Source organism: Eufriesea mexicana, unplaced genomic scaffold, assembly GCF_001483705.2.
Source record: "Eufriesea mexicana isolate 0111107269 unplaced genomic scaffold, ASM148370v2 scaffold4744748132, whole genome shotgun sequence".
In the NCBI taxonomy this organism is placed as follows: Eukaryota; Metazoa; Arthropoda; class Insecta; order Hymenoptera; family Apidae; genus Eufriesea; species Eufriesea mexicana.
The window spans coordinates 17,393-35,478 of record NW_016907911.1 but is presented as its reverse complement, the minus strand read 5'-3'; the positions used below and the strand labels follow the sequence as shown (position 1 = coordinate 35,478).

The 18,086-nt window shown below is 46.4% G+C and overlaps 1 protein-coding gene across 1 annotated transcript in view; it reads right to left on the bottom strand.

Annotated features, from left to right (window-relative positions):
• kl-2 (dynein heavy chain 2, axonemal kl-2) overlaps positions 1–18,086 on the bottom strand; it is a 38,294-nt gene that overhangs the window by 5,010 nt on the left and 15,198 nt on the right. The window contains exons 21-50 of the mRNA XM_017896716.1: positions 17,726–17,946; positions 17,548–17,662; positions 16,805–16,976; positions 15,364–15,539; positions 14,608–14,770; positions 11,262–11,486; positions 10,419–10,707; positions 10,203–10,340; positions 9,680–9,850; positions 9,037–9,328; positions 8,883–8,974; positions 8,343–8,546; positions 8,063–8,268; positions 7,788–7,973; positions 7,297–7,516; positions 7,036–7,202; positions 6,753–6,973; positions 6,547–6,656; positions 6,366–6,481; positions 6,189–6,293; positions 5,867–6,023; positions 5,227–5,526; positions 4,815–5,102; positions 4,073–4,263; positions 3,531–3,706; positions 2,628–2,779; positions 1,650–1,814; positions 1,392–1,558; positions 1,088–1,259; positions 269–481 (exon numbers count right to left, since the gene is read on the bottom strand). Coding sequence (XP_017752205.1) covers positions 269–481; positions 1,088–1,259; positions 1,392–1,558; positions 1,650–1,814; positions 2,628–2,779; positions 3,531–3,706; positions 4,073–4,263; positions 4,815–5,102; positions 5,227–5,526; positions 5,867–6,023; positions 6,189–6,293; positions 6,366–6,481; positions 6,547–6,656; positions 6,753–6,973; positions 7,036–7,202; positions 7,297–7,516; positions 7,788–7,973; positions 8,063–8,268; positions 8,343–8,546; positions 8,883–8,974; positions 9,037–9,328; positions 9,680–9,850; positions 10,203–10,340; positions 10,419–10,707; positions 11,262–11,486; positions 14,608–14,770; positions 15,364–15,539; positions 16,805–16,976; positions 17,548–17,662; positions 17,726–17,946 — 5,570 coding nt within the window. The remainder of the gene's footprint in view (positions 1–268; positions 482–1,087; positions 1,260–1,391; positions 1,559–1,649; positions 1,815–2,627; positions 2,780–3,530; positions 3,707–4,072; positions 4,264–4,814; positions 5,103–5,226; positions 5,527–5,866; positions 6,024–6,188; positions 6,294–6,365; positions 6,482–6,546; positions 6,657–6,752; positions 6,974–7,035; positions 7,203–7,296; positions 7,517–7,787; positions 7,974–8,062; positions 8,269–8,342; positions 8,547–8,882; positions 8,975–9,036; positions 9,329–9,679; positions 9,851–10,202; positions 10,341–10,418; positions 10,708–11,261; positions 11,487–14,607; positions 14,771–15,363; positions 15,540–16,804; positions 16,977–17,547; positions 17,663–17,725; positions 17,947–18,086) is intronic.

Here is an 18,086-nt window from a genome sequence, read left to right as displayed (position 1 = left end):
ATTATTTATGCAATATTTATATAGTATGTATATAAAATTATGGAACCTTGGGTAATACATGGAAATACAGAGCTAAGCTTGTATAAATTTTAATCTCCTATCAAAGAAATACAACACATATCTGAGCGATCTAGATATTCGTGCAATCTGATCCCGAAGGAACGCAAACGAAAGGTTTTGCCAGCTTCTGGAGAAAAACGGTTCTCCCGACACATTCGCGAATTACGATGATTACCCTGGACCAAAACGACCGAATCAGCTAGCTCACCTCTTTCATCCACATGCTTATCAGTTCCTCCCTGTAATTGGATACGAACGGGCCCAAATAGGACACAAAGGCGGTGGATATTAGGCAATCACCTGGCAACCAGTCGAAGAACTCAGCCAACGATGCGACGGTTTTCTCCCATCGGATTCTCTCGTCCGAGAGACCGTCGACCAGCATCGCGGCCCGTTCCAGTTTCAGCTTCAATAGTTCCGCCTGAAAACACGCGGAACTGTAAGTGGAATCGAGTCAGCATAGTTGAAATTTAGTCGCTGGATCGTTCGCGTAAATCCCATCGACCGGTTTTCGTTGGGACATCCGATCGGAATATACAAGATCGTCGAGATTATTTAATTGGGAAAGAAATTTAAACGGGAATCGCGGTGAACCGAGATTTCATCGATCCGGAGAGCGAAGAGTTAGACTTCTTAGAGTCGATCTTCGATTATGACGAAACTGGAAGTTTTAGGATCGGAAGGTGAGCCAAAAATTTAGGCTGAATGTAGCTCATGCAAACTCGCAATTCCACTAAGTCAGTAGTACTATCCAGCCTTTAACACGTTAAACGCCACATCGGTTTTACGTTCGTGTCACAGTTAGCCGTCATACGGCCCCGTACGGACCGGTGAGGCCCGAACGGAAAGTCTAGTGCCTGTCCCTAGAGGGCGTGGCGTTTAACGCGTTAAATAGCAAGCAAACGAAACTTTCCGCTGTTGCGAAAATCCGCGCAAGTAGAACTGCATGAAACCGACTGGCCAATTCACGTGCACGCAGTTTCATTTTCGACCACGAGGTTCAAAACGGATTATTCTCTTCACTTGCCAGCTTGATTAATTCTTCCTTCTCTTTCATCTTCGCGTCGTACATCTCTTGAAACTTCTGCAGCTTCTCATGCAGCTTCTGCAACTGTTGCATCGCGTCTGTCAGAGCCTTCTCCTTGTCTCTCAGAGACTTCAGCGCAGCCTGCAATTTTTCTCTCTTCGGCGCCACGACTCTGCGATTTCAATAAAGAGGTCTCAGCTAACCCCGTGCAATTTCTTCCGGTTGCTCCGCTGGAACGAGGAACCGAGAAAGGATTCGAGCTTCCTCGGTTCTCCTTCATGACGTTCGTCTTCGCGAGAGTCACCTGTAAAGCTTCCCGTATTTTTCCATGGCGATGACCCATATGCACAGCGACATGGCTGCCACCGACACCATGCCCACCTTCTCCGGCTCGAACTCCGGGTTCGACGTGTACTTGGAAATAGCTCTGAGCGTCCTATCCGAGATGTTGTCTTTGTCAAAGTCCCGCAGCTGAAAATCCATAGACACGGTACACCGGGTGAAATTTTACTCGGTCAGAGGGTAGCGCGCTTTCGTATCGTCGATCTGTGCTCTGCCATACCGTGTTCAGGAAGTTCACGTCGGCGAGCTGACGCTTCGACTCCGCCCAGCTTGGCTCCGAGGTCTTCAGGATCATCACTGCCTCCATCACCATCTCGACTTTCGGTGGCGGACGCGTGAAAGACCGTATCTCCGAGATGTCCTTCTTGCTGAGCGCATCCAGAGCCTGTGTCGTGGATAACAATTGATAGGGTGAGATACGGGGGCTGTTCGCCAGTTCGAGGCCGATAAATTGGACTATACATATGGATGAATGTGAAATCGAAGGAGAGATTTCGTACATGCCGTGATCACGAGGGTAAACGGGAACAATCGATAGCTTTATCACTGCCCTATATGCATAATAAAAAATTAACCCTTCGCAGGAACTTTGGTCTTTCGACAGATTTATTATATTGACCCATTCTCCGGTTAACATGTATCAAAAATGAAATTTTACAGTTTCGCAAAGCGGTCAAAGGAATATATTAAATTGGTCGCGATCGATCGGATGGCAAACCGTTCAACCTGCGCTGTATTTTAACAACGAATATTCGAAAACAAACATTCTCGTCGGGATTCTATATCTTGGTCAGATAGATGGGAGCTTATTATCTTTTTTCACGATCGATTAGACGTCGAACATCGTCGCCGTATTTTCGTCGGGATTTTTCTTAACAAAGCGGTCCACGGAACGAATTTATGTAACACGTCCGGTGTTACTGTCGTCCATAAAATCTGCCGGCGAACTTTGGCCGGGAACTTTTTCGGACGGCGTGCATAAAACGCGAAGTTGAAGGAGCCGACCGGTCGTCGCGAACAGGGAGAAGTTGGACGCCCCGGCCGCAAATAATAAAGACGTATATCGGCTCGCGATCGAGAGTTCCCTATTTCAACGAAAATTCCATGCCTGACACCGTTCCAAGCGCTTAATCACGAGCAGCAAACGAACCGGAACGGTATTACTGGGCGATGGAAGAATTAGTGTCAGGGATGGTACCTTCATGGCCTCGTTCAACGCTGGTTCAACAGTTGCGAGGTCAGCTCGAGCGATTTCCTCGAGCTTCTTGCACTCCTTTTGTTCCTCCCCGATCCGCTGCGATCGAGCGGCCACCGTCTTCTGTGTCTCGTCTGCGTCTCGACTCTGGTTTACTGGAAAATCATTCGAAAATTAGGCTATTGAACGATTACGTATCTCTTAGCTTAATGTCACAATTATCATGGATGAACAAGATAGAATTCTAATCAATTGACAGTTGTTGGGACGAGAAGCTTGATATCGTGATTCTTGACATATAAAAGCTAAGGTCCACGTGTTTTTGACAGTTTGAAATTATATTTTTAAATTTAATATACCCTGTGTTAGGGGATAAAGATATATCTGTAATGAATTGTAAGTGAGAGGAAATTTTAGCTCCCTACTAAAGGGGCAAGGTTACTCTGTTAAGATCTGTCAACGTTTTGACTGTCACGTTGGTCATATATGACAGGACACAGCTTCTCCTCTGACGCCACGATGGTCGTTGGTAACCAGAGCGCATGAACTACTTACAATTATCGAAATTAAATGAAAATTGACAGTTTATTGCATTTGAATAGAACCGAAAGCGTCATGGTGGTCACCCGTGACTGTCAATAAGATAAACGCTGCATTAGGTAAGAATGTTGTCTTATATCACCAATTAATTATTATTCTGCCATTATATGCCTTGAATAATAAAAATACTCCTGTGGCATCCAGAGCGAAATACGTGATTTCGGCGTGGCAGTCAAAGAGTTAACCTCTGCATTAACATCTGTTCTATGTACGCTATGAGCCGCGGGTCAAGTTCGTGGTAACTTTCGGTGGATCGATCTAATTGCACCCAATGACGATACATCAGCGTTAGAGGATGACGCGCACCTATCGTTACCAGAAACTCTTCGCATTCCCTGGTAGATTTATGAACCTGCTCCTGTGTGACTTCCAGTTCCGCAGCCATTTCGTTCACTTTAACGCGGGTGTCGTCGATCTTCGAGAGACCGTTGCGAAGTTTGTTCGCCTGGCTGGCCAAATCCTGCCTCTTCTCCGCCAGCATTCTGAAACCATAAGGACCATCGAACTGACGCGTCGTTTACCTCTTCTCGCTCTCCTTTCCAAACTATTCCCGATCTTTATGCTGCTTCGTTAATCCCCCTTCCGAGAAGAATACCTTCTCCTCGGAGAGGATTTGACATCGGCTAGCCGGAATAATTTAAGCGATAAAGCTAGAGATACACGGTGCACGTAGATTTCTGAGGAAAATCTGCGTCTAATTGCGAGAGAAGCGTCAGACAGTTCTTACAAAGGCTCGTCTAAACAGGAGCAAATTGCAGGTAGTTTCTCCCGACAGAGGGCTGTGCGAATTTTTCAAGAAAAACCCTCGCGAACGGGATCTCTGGCCGGGAACTTTAGCAGAGACTCACATTTTATAGCCTGCAACCAGTTCAAGGAAATTCACCGGCGTCACGTAATTGTAGCGCTTCATCTCCGCGGCCATTCTGCTGGAAAACTGTGATACTGTCTCGTGGATCAGAGAGAAGGTCGCCGCAATTCCGTCCCGCATTCGTTCCTGCAGCGGCGGCAGAGGTATCGCTGTAGCCGACTGTCGTGGTTCCTGCAAAGCAGTGTCAGTCAGGAAAAGAACCTCGTACGTTGGGCATCAAGACTCATTTAACGCCGCGATCACGCGCACGTGCATGGAAATAAATATTCTCGCAGGTATGCAAATACTCGAGGCGAAGCAGGTAGATGCAGGCCCTGCACGAGGAGAAATAAAAACGGTAGGGAAAAGAGGAAACGGAGGAGAAAGCTCCGACCCCTGTCGCCGGTGTTGGAGAGGCAAAGCTCTCGAGATGTTGGAGCAGCTGAAGCACGATACGCGATCGAGGCAAATTCGAAAATATTAAGCGCCTGATCGCCGGAAACGCTCGGACGATTGCATTCCGGAAGGAACCTCGCCAGACGGAGCGAGGGCAAGCCGTCGAGAGGAAAATAATCGGATTTCACGAAATAGAGAGGGCGAGGATGTGGTTCACCCTTCCTCCGTCTCTCCATATCTCGCTCTTTCTCTCCCACATAGAACCGTGTCTCGATTCCGGAGGAATCGGAATCGAATGGAATCGATCGGCCGGAAAGGGGCGGTAGAAGGCGCAGCCGAAGACCAACCGCTTTATTTTCGCCGGTGATAGTGAGCGTCAGATTGAGATTCATGAGGAACTTGTTGCCAACTTCGAGGAGAGCTTCCCTCGGCCATTCCAGGAACCAATCGATGGTCGTGCAGTTGATCAGGCCCGGGTACTGGCGTAATCTGTTCCTGAACGCGTCGCCGATCGGGCTCATGCACACCACCAAGTGCATATTGGCACGCGCCCTCTCGATCAACAGCGAATAGATAGCTTCTGTTGTTGGTATGCGTCCAGCACGCGTAGCCTCCTTTGTCAGCCTCTTTTTAATCTGGTTCAGAGAACAGGTTGAATTTATATACCAGTCTCGCCCTAGATCTTTGATCAAGGGATATGGACTTGCTAGATTGGATCGAAGGAGAGGGGTAAGGGATGAAATTCGAAGCTTGACTTACCTCCTCCAGTTCTTCGCTCTTGTATAGATTAGTCACCTCTCCCGTGCTCAGTATGCTGTTGACAATCTCTAGGAATTGTTCCTCGATAACCTGGGTGTCGTTGAAGAGGAAAGTGGTGGGCCTATTGTCAACTCCTGTTTTCAGGTACAGAGACTTTAAGTCTTCGCGGAACTCGGGTAGTCTGTAGCTTTTCGTGACAGAGATCTGGAAGGTGGTCAGCTCGCACATATAGCTGGCAATACGTGACAGTGATTGCCTTCCGCTTCCCCCAATTCCTATCAGCAGCATGTTGCCACGAGGCTATCATGGTAATTTTATATTATGCTTCGTTCTGTCATCCTTTTTGATATCTTAACCCTTTGACTGCCATGCTGAAATCATATATCTTCCTTATGGCGCCACTTTCAAAGTATCTTCTAATTAGAGGTTATATTCAAAATGCGCTAACTGTTAATTTTCATTCAACGTAGTTCAATACAATTCAGGTAGTTTAAGCGCTTTGGTCACTAATGACTACCGTGGCGTCACAGGAGAAACCGTGGTCATGTATGACCAACGTGGCGGTCAAAGCGTCTCTGAAAACGGAGGTTGCGAGCTGTCCACGATCGTGGAAGGTACTTACCTGAGAGATCACTCGAACTATGCGACAAATGTGTTCGACCGCGTCACGGAAAAGTATTAAATTCAGTCGAACGACCCCACTGGACGCGTTATATTCGTCCATTTGCCTCTCTATGTAAGTCCTTACGGCACCAATGTCGGTGAGATCTTCGTATATGTCCCAAACGTTCATGAAACTACCTGCGAGTGCCGTGGATTAAGTCTGGATTAGATTCCGGTTACATTCGAATAAACTGAGTCAGGTTTAGACCGAGTTAGACCTGGATTACACCGACTGGGGCTTAAATCGCGCTCAGATTAGGCCCAACTCGGGGATACGACGTCTTTCTTCTTAATCCAACTTACCGAACAGGGGACATCTTTTTTCCGGGCAAATATTGTGGAAAGTCAGCTCGAAATGCTTCCCGAGTTGTTCACCAATTTGATTTACGAACCAATCTCTGTCCCTGTAGAAGAAGACACCTTTTTGAGTCAGGGTATGAGGAAATTTTTGCAAGGATTTTGCGAAATATCGTTACTTTTCGTCTATCAGTCGATCGCAGAAGACACGGAAGGCTTCGTGCACCCATAGACGAAGGAAGGTTTGCCTGGAAAACTGGTAGTCCTTGTGACTCCGTAGCAGTCCTTGGAAGACCTGTTTGATAAAGACGAAGAACATGTAGCCATCGGAAAAATGCAGATTCGAGAGATTGCTTCTACCTTCGATATGTCCCTCAGGTTGAACAGATAGTGCATTTTCGCAGGGGTTGGCAGCATCTTGCGGATGACGTTGTTGTACAAACCGATGGTGGACAGTGTTATCTCGTTGACTAATTAAACAATAATAATTCAATTGACTAATAATTCGATTTGTCATTTACGACATACTTCGATGAACAATTTCGGCCATTTTGTCCATCACTCACATATTCCCTTCACTTCCGCGTGGAAGTCACTGAAATGCTGATTCAACATCGATCCATATATCCTCACGATCTGCTTCTCGGCCGGGAACGTCACGTTAATGACGTTAAACTTCGTGAGCAGGCGATTCGTAATAACGTTTCGCCCTCCACCTGGGGGACCCATGGCCGCCATTAGTTGCAGCTTCTGTATAATCCTCCGCGTTTGATTTTCTCGATCGTACCTTCATAAATCCACCGAGTAATCAGAGATAGGGTATAGGAAAAGAAAATTGACAGACAGTACCAGAAACCGTATCCAATCCATTGTCGAATTAATTCCAACGGTGGCTGGGATCCGTATATCTCTTTCATAGGCATATTGAAGTCGTCCATAAACGCTATCAGGGTTTTACCTCCCACAGGGACGTACACACCCTTGGTACGTTTCTCTAGCCTGCCTTCCAGCGCATCCTAAAACACGCGCAACTTGCTCAACTTGTCCCGATGCAAATGCTCCGTTTGCATTCCTTAACGAGTCAATCTTCCGCTAGAAACCCGGGCTCACCTGTACGTTCTTCGAGGTAGTCTGAGCGGACATATTCAGCGTCAGCACGCTATACCTCTCCTCGTCTAGGGAATTCAGCACTGACTGGAGCATCGATGTCTTTCCTGTGCCTACGGGACCCAGCAGGAGCACAGGGTATTGGTTCTTCAGCAGAGCGCTCACGATGAACTCGTATCTAACAGTGTCCACTGTAGGCACGATTATCTTGTAGAAGGGTGTGCTGAAGTTTCAAATTATTATTGAATTTTTCACGTGACTCATTTCTATTTTTCCCGGGAGAATTAAGCATGACAAAAGGGAATCCTTCGAATAGGGTACAGCGCTATACAGAGTATACGTAGTACTATATACGTTATAATGTATATATGTATATAGAGTACTATGTACTCTACACACTGTACTATACTCTGTATAGCTTGAAAATAAATGCGAGAATAAAAATTGGAAAGGTGGCAGTGAAAATTGATAGAATAAAAATTTTCCAATGGTACTTGGGTTGAATTCGCCACACTGAAGGCAATCTCTCTTCCCAGGAAACGAACGTTCGTAATCGTGAGTCGACGAAGTATTCGTATACGGTATCTCGCAATGGGAACGTGCCTTCGACCTCTCGTATGAAATTGTCCACTTTGAAGCGACCCTCCTCGTTGACCGACGCACAAATAGACCATATCAAGCTGATAAAATATTAAGTCGATAAAATTGTAGAAAAATTGCCCTCTGGATGGAAGGTTTAATCTTCTTTTTTTGTCCCTTTGGATCGTACCAGAAGAAGAACCACATTCTGCAAATATTGGCGAACATGTCCACATCTCCCGTGAACTCAACCCCATTTTCAGGGGTAGCGAGCACTTCCAGAAGCTTGCACAACGATTGAACGGCGTTTAATTCGGGAACTGGGACAAGTTCCTGGCATTTTCGTCGTTTAAACTGCAGACTGGCGTCCACGTGGGAATGGAACAGTCTACTCATCTGTGTCACGCATTATTTTACCAACAGGGTTAACCTGTATATCGGTAAACACGGGTTTGAATCGTCGAATTTACCTCTTCCACGAATTCCGTATTTTTCTGGTACTTCTGCAGCCAGCTGTTCACGTAAGGTTTCCAACCGAGATCCTTGTAGTCGTTGTACACCATCCCTGCCCGCGAAACCGTGGCCGGAGAGGCGACAGCTAGGTCCTTCACCTCGAACAGCAACGACACCTGATCTGGCATCGTGATTCGGTCGTTGTTTATCAGAGTCAAAACCTGCGGGATAGATGTACGTATCGATCAAAAGCGAAATCTCTTCGGGGGGAAGAAAATCCTTGAGTCAGAGATTTCAGGGAAAACAAGAGGAATGGAGGAAATCCAAAGTCGGGAGGAAATTGAACACCGAAGCTGGAAACTTGGGGGGAAATTTAAAGCCGTGGAAAGAAAACCCAAGGTAGAAGGTATTCGTGATTCCGAAAAATCGAACATCCAATAGTCACAGGAGCGTTTGCAGAGGTCCGTGCTCCGAGATCTCGCCGTTTCTCTCAAAATTAATAAATCCCTGAGAATCCGTGAGAATGAAATCTCGAATCTTGCAGAAAATGGAGCTACCTTGTTATCGTCCATTACACTGTTCATGTTCTCGATCCAGTCAGCGTCCACCGGTCCGTCAAAGAGGATCCATTTCACGTCAGGGCTATCGTCTGTCAAAAATAACGAAGCCTGTCAACTTTGCTCGTTTTGCATGGGCAAACTGGGACAGTACCTGAACAGGTTTTTCGCATGATGGAGGATATGACACCGTCGTGCCATTCGCCGGTGCTAAGATTGTACTCTCCGTAAAGTTCAGCGAGGTCCAACGCCTTTGGATTAATGGGGTAGACGTGAACGGCGGCGAAGCCTGGCTTCTTGTCGTTCTTCATAGTCGTCATCGTGTTCTGCAGCACCTTCCATGTAACCGTCTTCGCTGTGTTCGACTCGCCCACTATCATCGTCGAGTGCCTCGAATTCATCGTCTCGTACAGCTCGATAACTTTCGTCAGTATCAAGGGAATAGGCTGTAAACAACGTTAGCCGAGTAAACTGGCGCACTTCCGGAAGTTCGCGCAGCCGGCTGGATTGCTATGCTAATGGCGTCTGAAGGCGATCGGTTGAAATTCGGATCGAAATTCTGACGAAAATTCCCATCGAATAGAAACGATTTCCACCCATTCCGAGCGCAGCATGATCGAATTACGACCAGCCGGTGGATTATCAGCGAACAACATGCGAGCAGTAAAATTCGCCATTTTACGACCGCGTTATTTCCGCCGATCGATGCGCCTTTTATTAAAAAGGATGCGCCAGCGAGGATCGAGGCCTCGTAGCTTGCTGGTCTCGTTCGATTATGGAGGCTGTCGCGAGATTACCTGCAGCTTCAGCTTGATGGCCTCCTTGGTTATGTAACCGATAATTTCCTCGTAATCCACCGACGGCACCTCGACGTCCGGAAAGAGATCGCCGGTGATACCGAGGAACAGCGGCAAGTCGTCCGAGGTGAGCTTAGCGATGTTCATATCCTTCATGGCGAGGATGATCACCTGAGCGCGTTTCAACAGACTTTCATCGTTTGCCCCTTTTACCGATCACGTAACGTTTAATGCCGGATCGCACGATCGGGCCACGTTGATCGCGGTAAAGCGATCGGATGGAACGTAGTCGCGTAAGCTGTATCCCGAGGCTATTGTGACGGCGAGGTGACAGAGCAGAAACTAGGTTTAGAGAGCGGAGTACAAACAAGATGGAGGAAGAATGGCGGAGAAAAGGGATAAAGGATGAAGATTGGCCGTAAGGTTAAAGACTTGGGCGGTCGCGATGATGGAAGATTGGATTTTATAGGTTCGACAGTGTTGTTGTCATAGAGAAAATTTGAATGGAGGAGGAAGGAGTTACCTCTTCGTCAGGCAGATCTGGATAGAGCCTCTTCTTCTTTCCCGCGTACCTGGTCAAGGTCACTATACCTCTCAGCCCGAAGTCGTAGTGATACTGCTTGCTTAATTGCTGCTGTGCCAACGTGTACAAGGTGAACACCTGTAAGAGAGGAAGCATGAGAGGGGAACAGGGTGGTTAGACGTGTCATAGAAGGATGTAATTCCTGATGGTACTGACCTTTCTGGCGAGCACTCGCGTTTGTTCGAATCCTTCGCAGAACAAATTGATCTCTGCGATCATGCTGCTGTCTGGCACCATCATCGAGATTGGTCTGAACATGGATTTCAGATTATCGGGCAGCTCGGTGCGGCCCGCGTAGCCCGGATTCATCGTGATGAAGATGCCGCAGGTGTGCACCAACGATATTTCACAGCCCTCGAACACGAATCTCGTGAGCTTTTGCGAGAGAGCGGTCAGTATTGACAGTATCTGCTGCGCCACCACCGATAAGACCTCGATGTTTATGCTGCCGTTTGAGGAAATAAATTCGATTGGTCGACTCCATAATTTTTGCCGCACGCTTCCACGAGATTCCTAGCTCTGGGTTATCCCACGAACATCTACGAGCTTTCTGTCAATCGATTCGAAACTTACGATGACAGCTATAGTTAAAATTACCACGATTTCATCTTTGTTCGAGAAACAAAATAAATTTCGTGTCAGGTACGTACACATCGGAATAATTGAGACATTTATATTTAAGAAATTAGAAATTTAGAAATGGCTTTGACAGGACACGAAATAATTTCAACCGAGATATACTTGACACGACTATGATTGACCTTAAAGTGACCTGGAATGGCCTAGAACGACTTGACAATTGTTCTTCCTGATGCAACTTTGACTTTGAAGACAACCTTAAGTGTCCTTGGCCAGTATCGAAGCAACTTAGTGTCAATAGTCTTTCACGTAATTACGTTCTCCCGGAGGACAATGCTTGAAACGTGGACCAACTCGAAGGATCACTCAGTGCCAAACGAATCGAATCATACTGAGTAGCTAAGCCACAAAATTGTTTACCGATTGAATTCATCGAAGCAACCCCATGCTCCGGTCTGCGCCAAGCCGGAGAATAACCTGCCCATACTTTTGTAATCGAGCCCTTCGGAGCAGTTCTGCACGATCACGTTGAACCCCAGAGCTTTCCCAAGATCCTTCACGGTCTCCGTCTTCCCCGTTCCGGCTGGTCCCTTGGGACTACCCCCACGATACAGGTGGAGTGCGGTGGTCAGCGTTATGTAACATCTACACCGTCGAAGTGGAACCAAATCAAACTCTTTGCTGTCAATTTATCCCGCCGAGAAATCGTTTGACATCACGGATCTCTGACCCGTGATCGATCAGGGTAAAGCAAGCTGATGACACAAATTAGCAAAGTTAGAAAGAAAATTCTAACTATCAGAGATATCTGTTCCTAGATGGTTCGCTATAGTCACCACTGGTGGTGGACGTTTTCGCAAAATCGAGCACGCAGCGATTCGTCGTTTAATCCGTCTGCAACGGAAGGGGCGAGCAAGGGTGGGTCGACGACGTCTAACAGGGTGGGTCGCGACGTATTGCTACGAGGAATCGTGCTCGCCGGGGGCCACGTCGCGTTCTTCTTTCCTCAAGACAAATTCTCCGGGTCGGGGAACAAATGTATCGGGATGGCCGGACTTGTCCATAAATTAGAGTGTCGCGGCTGGAAACCCTTTTATCGCGATTAAATCGATACCGCGTTAAGTATCGTCCCTGAGCCGGCGTTGCTATCCTCCAGCCAGCTATCCGTTTCCTTTGATGTTCCTCGTCGCGCAAACTGCTCTTCCCTCTCGATAGCGGCCATCATGAGAGATTGTATCGTGTCCTAACTGACGTATATTACGCGGTTCTGTACACAAAGCCGGCTTATGTTTCAGTTCTGCACGGAGGAAATTGCGGCTGGATTTTGTTCGCGTGAATTTTAAGTGCTTTCATCTGACTTGCATTGAACTGCGGTCTAATTGACACGCTATGCCTTAAAAGCTTCACGTCATGCGTCATTTACTGCCTTCATTACGGTACTTTTACATCGAGTCGATATCTCATAGCGATATCTGAAGGTTTGAAGACTTGGACTTCTGGTATTCTTCACGAGGCAAAGATTTAATATATGACAGCGACTTGGAATTCTTCGACTCGTACGAGGTAATTCGTTGATTTAGAAATCGTGGAAATCATGGAGATACTTTTCAGATTAGAGTCTTTACTGGGCCATAATTATTTTTGTTTAAATTGTACATATAAAGAAAATTTATCTTAGATTTTGAAGACAGCTGTCAATAAACGATGAAACGATCCAGGTGTAAAATGAATCTAGGAATACCGTTTTTAATGACTGGAAATTTTTTGACTCGCTTAGGGTAATTTGTTTTTGTATCACGTGCATCGTGCCCTAATCGAACGCTGACATCCGAGTTTTCCCTCATAATTGATGAAGTTACATCAAGATTCAAAGACCTCGCCTCTTCTCCTCGCCGGGGCGGCGAGAGTCTCGTTGATTAACGTTAATTACGCCTCCGGCGGTGTTCCCTGGTGAAAATTTGTCGCTGGAGCGTTTCTTCGCGTTCACGAAGTTGCCTCGCGAACTTTCGAGGATCACACTCGTCGGCTTGAGTCCAAGAACCGTTGATTAACGTTGATTACGCTTTCGTGGATATTCCGCGAGTCAAGGTAGCTCCTCCGTCCACGTTACTCTCTCTCTCTCTCTCTCTCTCTCTCTCTCTCGAGGAACATCGGAACGGTGAGAGAATTTTTCCCGAAATCCAGCTCTTCTTCATCGTCGATTAACATCCATTACATCCGCGTCATCGTCGCGTTTGATCTTGCGACTCTTCGAATCGGTCGCGGGACAAAGGACAACGGCGGTTCCAGACGATCCAGGTCCCCTAGTATGGCTGAAGTTTCAGGCAATTTGCGAGCGAATTGCAGTCAGTGTCGGGTATGCTTTGTTTCATTAGCTTTAACGAAGTTAATATCGCGAGGGCGAGGCTAACAGGGCGCGGGTTGCCACGGGATCGCGTGTAATTGTAAGCTCGCGCACCATCGGTAATCGTCACGACTCCTGACCTAATTACCCCGTATCCCGGCATCGACACGCGGCTAACAGCCCTTGGAATGGTTCACGCATTTGTAATGGGGAATCGCTTTCACACGTGACCCCGTTTCCTGTTGCCAACCGTCGTAACGAATGGCTCGTGAGCTTCTGCCTCGAGGAGGGTTGTCTTAAAGGGTTGACGTTTCGACCGACACATGTTACGCTAATGCCTGTTGTCGAATCGGGGTCGAATTTTGACGTGGGGGCGATGTATCTGTGTCTTCTTGTAGAATTATTCAAAGAAATCTTCCTGTTTATGGGAAATTTGAAGGTACCTAATTTAGAATTATTTCTAGAATTTGGTATTATTTATTAATTTGGTAATTCCTGATTACCGAAATTAGTCAGTATTTTCTTATCACTTGTAATTATTACGAGCAACATAATTATTAATATAAGAAGGTTATTTGGTATCTTCAAATTTTTTACGAGGGAAGGATTATATTGTTATACTGTATCATAATTATTATACCTACTATGACATTCCAACGATATATTTGTCTCGTAGAATTATTCGAAGGAATCCTCTTTTTATAGAAAATTTTAAGATACGAAATTTAGTATTATTTATTAATTTAGTAATTTCTGATTACCGAAATTAGTCAGTATTTTCTTATCATCTGTAATTATTACTATTACTGTAATAAGTGTAAGTGTAATAAGATTACTTAGTATTTCCAAATTTTCTACGAGGGAAAGATTATATTGTTATACTATATTATAATTATTATACCCACTATGGCGTCCCGAGGATATATTTGTCTTGTAGAATTATTCGAAGGAATCTTCCTTTTATAGAAAATTTGTAGGTACCTAATTTACAATTATTTTTATAATTTAGTATTATTTATTAATTTAGTAATTCTTGATTACCGAAATTAGTCAGTATTTTCTTATCATCCGTAATTATTACCACCAGTGTAATAAGATTACTTAGTATTTCCAAATTTTCTACGAGAGGAGGATTATACTGTTATACTTATCATAATTATTATAACGACTAACTCTAGTAATAGATAATATCTATTATAGGAATTCTTATGTCTTCGAGGTTCGGAAGGAAAGTAAAATTTGCATAACTCGATGGTTAAATTTCCATAATTCGATACCTGGTCTCCACTGGCAGATCTATTCTTATTCAAAGCACCTACCATAAAGACACTGACCCATCGGGAAGCTACATTTCCTTTAGCTATCTTGCCTCGCCTACTTCCCATTCTTTCGTCATCCACCACGCGAAACAAAATATCTTACCTGTCCGTGAGCGGAGTTATCACCAAGCGACCAGTGTTTCCGAGGTACTCGTACCCGTACACGAAGTACGTGTTCGTCTGCCAGACGATGCAGTCGTTGATGTCCTTGTCCCAATAGAACCTGAGCTGCGACAGCCACTCGAAGGCCGACACGTCCTTGCAGTCTGCGAAACGCGGTCGAAAATCGGCTTTGCAGCGAAAATGTATCGGCAAATCCCGTTTCAATCAGCGCGGCGAAACATCGAAATCAGTCGACCCCGCGTCTATTAGTTTAATTCGCGGAATCGCATTAATTGGCGACGCGTCCCTGGGCAAATCATTGACGCGCGAATTTACGCGGGCACATTGCGCAAACGTTGCACCTGTTCGCTTAGCAATATTCGCCGATAGCTCGGGGCAAATTGTTTCCACGGATGCAAGGATAATACACGCGCCGGAATCTCTCTGGCCACTCGTCTATTTTCGACACAATACGACCGGATGAATTTACGAGATCCTGAGGAACGCTCGACGGCCGATGGAAAACCGCGATGCCAGTCGTTCTAACGTCGCGACATCGCGGATATCTGGCCAAATCCCGTAAAACCAATAATTTGTTGCTCGCGGCTTGCATTTGGACCTCGTGGAGGACGAAAAGCAGAGAGAGAGAGAGAGGGTTTGGATAAGAAGGCGGACAGCAGAGGGAGGAAAAATGTTGCAAGAGTTGGTCGGATAAGCCGGCTAGATTGAAAATCGGATGGCCGCTTGGATCACTTACTCGCCCGGTACATCTTCTCGATAACGTCCCTCGCGTGGATCTCGATCACCGCGATCGCTTTGAACTTCAGTCGCTCCAGATGGCTCAGCTCGCCCCTGATCGCCTCCGAGTACTTGCTCAGGACCTGGTTCTGCCGTTTTCGTAGCTTCTTCAGCGGCCTCCTCGAGTCCACCAATCTTCGACAACACGTGGTTAGTTATTTTTCTCATTTTTCTCATTCGACGAATTGCTTCCACATTCGAAGCCTGACAGATAGATCCCTCGGTAGGTTTTCAAAATTTGCAAATAATTTAAACCGAAGGGTATTCGAAGATTCGAACATGAGGAGGAGAAATTAAAAACAATACGAATTATTTTTAACACTTTGATGACTGCCATGGTGGTCACCAGTTTCATTCTAATCAATTTTTGAATATTCAAACAACGTAAATAAATAGAGAATTTATAATAGAAGGCATTAATAATTTGCATGACTTTTTTTACCCTATTGTTTGATAATTCGTCATTATATTCTAAAAATAATATTAAATTTTGTGGTTTTGGCAGTGAAAGTGTTAACCGAATGTAAATTCATTATAACAAAAGTATCTTCAAAATTTTGACTGTACATAGTCCCAGATAAAAATGTTACTGACCCCCCAGTACACAAGGAAGACAAAATAACGTGCACCATTTTGGTCCACGTTACCACCTAACCTAAAACCATCATCGTGGATGTATTTTCGAATAATTACCCACAGCATTTCCAAGTAGCCGTTTAATTAGACAAAAAAGAAAATTCCACGTTACAAGCCAGGTCCGTACCCCCAGCCTCACCCCTATCAGCTTGCCACATTTAACCTTTCCGTTGCAGCAGCAAAGCGTGATGGAACGAATTTGTTCCCTCGCATAATCAGTCCCTTTGTCCGACACCTCTGTATCCCTTTATTTCTTTTATCAGGCTGGCACGCAGCAGCCAGTGAGAAGGTCCTGGGCCCACCCTCCGGCCACGGCACGGAGGCCGGTGCAGGGTCCCGGGACGTAGGGATTTCGCCGGGGGTTGTGGTGTGGGTTAAATTATTCGCAGTACGGCTAGTATATGCAAACGAGGGAGGAAGGGTGCGCAGCATAGTCGGTGTAGCTGTGGATCGCAGCACGGGAGCCGGAATATGCAAAATTCCCCTTATTAGAGTTACCGTGTCCCTCTATTCGCGAACCCAACCCCGTGTCTCTCACTTTCCCTCCTTGCGCGTCTTCTCTCCCTTCTTCCCTCGTTCAGCCTGTCGGCAACAGCCTTCGAGCGCGTTGGATCCGGTGTTCCCTCTGTTTCACCCCCTTCTTCGGCGTCCTCTCTGTCCAACCACACGCGGCAACCCCCACTAGCGCGAGTTCATCCTTCTGGTTACGGGCTACTGTAACCAACGTCGCTAAATTTTCCTACGGAATAGCGTGCGAGGCTCACTTGCAGTGCAGCAGGGTGCGGGTACAGTCGGTCGTCCACTGGATCTGAGTGGACGTAATTCCCGGCTGGCTGGGCCACTCTTTCACCCACCTGTCGCGTCTCGCGGCCATTTTTCGCAGCGCGCTTCGGCACTGCTTCAGCATCTCGCGCAGGCTGCATCTCATCGCCGACTCTGTGAAATCGCGATTTTTTTTCATTCACCCCGCCTATTTGTCCCCGTCGTTCTGCAGTCCGATCCACCCTCGCTCGTACACGTTACACCCTCCCTCGACGCGATGCTTTTTCGCAAATTGTGTCCCCTTTCGCGAAAAATTGTTGCCGGATGCACGCCAACAGCAACCTTTTTCCCGCCGATAGACGTAGTCGTGCACGTACGTTGGAATTTGATTTTTGAACGGGGACAACAGGCGAGGAAGTACAGAAAAGTGTCCAAGCGGAGCGTTTTTTAAAAATTCTCCATAGATTTCGCGCGTTCGTGATTGTCGTGCAATTTTACATAAGCGTGTCACACAATTCTGATAAATTGACCGCCTACTTGGCAACGTATGAAATTAAAATTGGGTTGGAAGCTTTATTTTACTAGCGTAAGTTATACGGTTAGAGGTGAAATTATTCCCTGTCCAGTGTTTTCGTCCCTGTCAAGGGGTTAATGAAGAGAATTCAGGAGCTGCTAGCCCCAGGTATTTTTTCAGGCAGAAGTTGGCCGTTGCAGCGAAACAATTACCGCAAGAAAAACATCTTACCAATCTGGCAGAGCCATTTCTCCACCTGGCCCTCCAGAATAATGGGTTCGTTAAAGTCGATGCACTCTCCCTCGATGGAATTCATCGCGGTGGCCAACAGTTTCCCCGTGACAGACTGCGCAATCATTCGGAAGGTTCAAAATTTTCGCTGCCTTCGTAGCAACCAGGACCGACTCACTTTACTTAGACTGAGAAATTTAATATTCTCGAAGAGCTTCTTGATATGCGGCTGTATCAGTTCCGGTCTTCTCGCGTTCGCCAGGATCTCTAGCAGATCGTCGTTCGAGATGAAGTAGAATCTCGGGAACACGTGTCGTTTGGTCTCCAGGTACTGTTCCAGGGCGCGCTGCATCGTCTCCAGCTTGCGATTGATGTTACCGAGAACGTTGAGCAGCCCGGCTGCGGAAGGGACGAGGACAAGAGGGAAATTAGGCGGGTTGGGCCGGAGAAAAAATGCAAATGCATCCGGTAGACCGGATTTACATTATTTTATAGCGCCCTTCGCGTCGGCACGCTGTTCTGCCTCCCTTTTTCTTTTC